The sequence below is a fragment of the Eurytemora carolleeae genome, unplaced genomic scaffold (assembly GCF_000591075.1).
Source record: "Eurytemora carolleeae unplaced genomic scaffold, Eaff_2.0 scaffold723, whole genome shotgun sequence".
Classification (NCBI taxonomy): domain Eukaryota; kingdom Metazoa; phylum Arthropoda; class Copepoda; order Calanoida; family Temoridae; genus Eurytemora; species Eurytemora carolleeae.
This window is the reverse complement of record NW_019396747.1, coordinates 319,381-321,244: the sequence shown is the minus strand read 5'-3', so window position 1 is coordinate 321,244 and position 1,864 is coordinate 319,381. Positions and strand designations below refer to the sequence as shown.

The following is a 1,864-nucleotide window of genomic DNA, read 5'->3' as shown; positions in this document are numbered from 1 at the left end:
ATTCAATTTCACACTTCATACTTGAAAAAACCAAAAAATTATAAAATATAAAATTAAATGTATTATGACACTGGTGAAAAAAAACGTATTACATCATTGATAAAAAGACTAATTGGGTCTCTTTTATGTTTTGATTATAATTTAAACATTTTCTCTTTTCTATTGAAATCTTGATTTGAGCTGATGATGAAAATGCTCTAAACTCAAAGAAAAAATCCGCAAAAGTTTTAAAATCCACAACACAATTAGTTTTATAAAAGCAATCAAGGAAGACGGACGTGTCAATCAAAATGTCAAATTTAATTTCAAACCTCGGGCTAAGTCTGGATGAATACCAGCAAGCACAATCTTTTAATCAAATGGCTCAGCCTCCTTTTCAGCAGGCACAAGCTTACAGTAAGTTTGGCCCTTTTAAACAGGCAAATGCTTACAATCAGTTGGCACAAGCTCAGTATGCTCAAGCTCCGTACCAGTATGCCCAAGCTTATTCACAGCAGGCTCAAGCTCAAGCTCCGTACCAGCAAGCCCAAGCTTATTCACAGCAGGCTCGAGCTCAAGCTCCATACCAGCAAGCTCAAGCTCCATACCAGCAAGCCCAAGCTTATTCACAGCAGGCTCAAGCTCAAGCTCCATACCAGCAAGCCCAAGCTTATTCACAGCAGGCTCAAGCTCAAGCACCATACCAGCAAGCCCCAGCTTATTACCAGCAGGCTCAAGCTCCATACCAGAAAGCCCCAGCTTATAATCAGCAGGCTCAATCTCAAGCTCCATACCAGCAAGCCCCAGCTTATCAGCAGGCTCAGGCTCCTCTTCAGCAGGCTCAGGCTCCTCTCCAGCAGGCTCAGGCTCCTCTCCAGCAGGCTCAGGCTCCCCTCCAGCAGGCCCAGGCTCCTCTTCAGCAAGCTCAGGCTCCTCTCCAGCAGGCTCAGGCTCCTCTCCAGCAGGCTCAGGCTCCTCTCCAGCAGGCTCAGGCGCAGCAGTCACAACAAATTGAAGCTCAGTATCAACAGGCACAGGCTCAGTTGTCAAAAGCCCAGCAAGCTTTAGCTCAATTGGCTGATCTTTAACTCAATCGTTTAGCGCTCAGTTTTAAACTGGGGGAACTTCAAAACGACATTTCAAGTTCTCTATTAAACTATGTTGATCTTAAAATTGTTGTAGCATTTAACTAGGAGATATTTATACAAATAAATATTTTTATCTAATAATAATAATCTTATGTGTTTTATTAATTTGGAGGATTGTTAGTCACAAAACTGTGTATAAATTTAATGGATGTATCCATCTTCAAATTCTCTTTTATGTATTATAGCTTTTAGTATTTTCGGATTTTCTTTCAAATGGCAATTAAAGAAGAAAACAGGAGGGTAAATAGAGAAAAGTTCTATCAGGATGTTATTCATATGGATCATATAAGTTTTTTTCTTTATAAAATCTGATCAATTTCAGAATGTTTTAATATTTCAGAGCTAACACTAAATTAGACTTAACAGGCTGATTTGAATTCCAACTCCTAGATTACAATGATTCCTATGATACATTTTGACGAGAAGAACATGTCCCTTTCTTTTGCGATAATTGTGTATTCTTGAAACTATTCTAGTAACAACATTCATAATATATTCATAGTCCTAGCATAGAGGCATCCATACTTTTCTTGATTTTATAATTAGTTCATAATTCTGATTTTCTAATCCCTATATTTTCGCGATCTTATGCAAACAATTAATTTAATTCTGTTAGCTAAAATTATTTAAGTTTGAAATATCTAATGTATACACCATCAGATTGAAAATATATAGAGATTAGAAAATGATATTGTGGAAAAGACTCATTTTCTTTGAACCATGTATTTTATTTTAAT

At 37.2% G+C, this 1,864-nt stretch overlaps 1 protein-coding gene across 3 annotated transcripts; it reads left to right on the top strand.

Moving 5' to 3' along the window:
• Positions 1-245: 245 nt before the first annotated feature.
• LOC111708147 (chromatin modification-related protein eaf-1) lies at positions 246-1,214 on the top strand. 3 transcript variants are annotated; one of them, XM_023481430.1, is made up of 3 exons: positions 246-545; positions 615-710; positions 753-1,214. In XM_023481430.1, exons 1-3 carry the CDS (start codon positions 291-293, stop codon positions 1,065-1,067), a joined length of 666 nt encoding a protein of 221 aa, XP_023337198.1. In that variant the 5' UTR covers positions 246-290; the 3' UTR covers positions 1,068-1,214. The 3 variants fall into 3 exon arrangements, with proteins under 3 accessions (XP_023337198.1, XP_023337199.1, XP_023337197.1); XM_023481431.1 differs by having other exon boundaries at positions 246-497; positions 615-1,214; XM_023481429.1 differs by having other exon boundaries at positions 615-1,214.
• Positions 1,215-1,864: the final 650 nt, after the last annotated feature.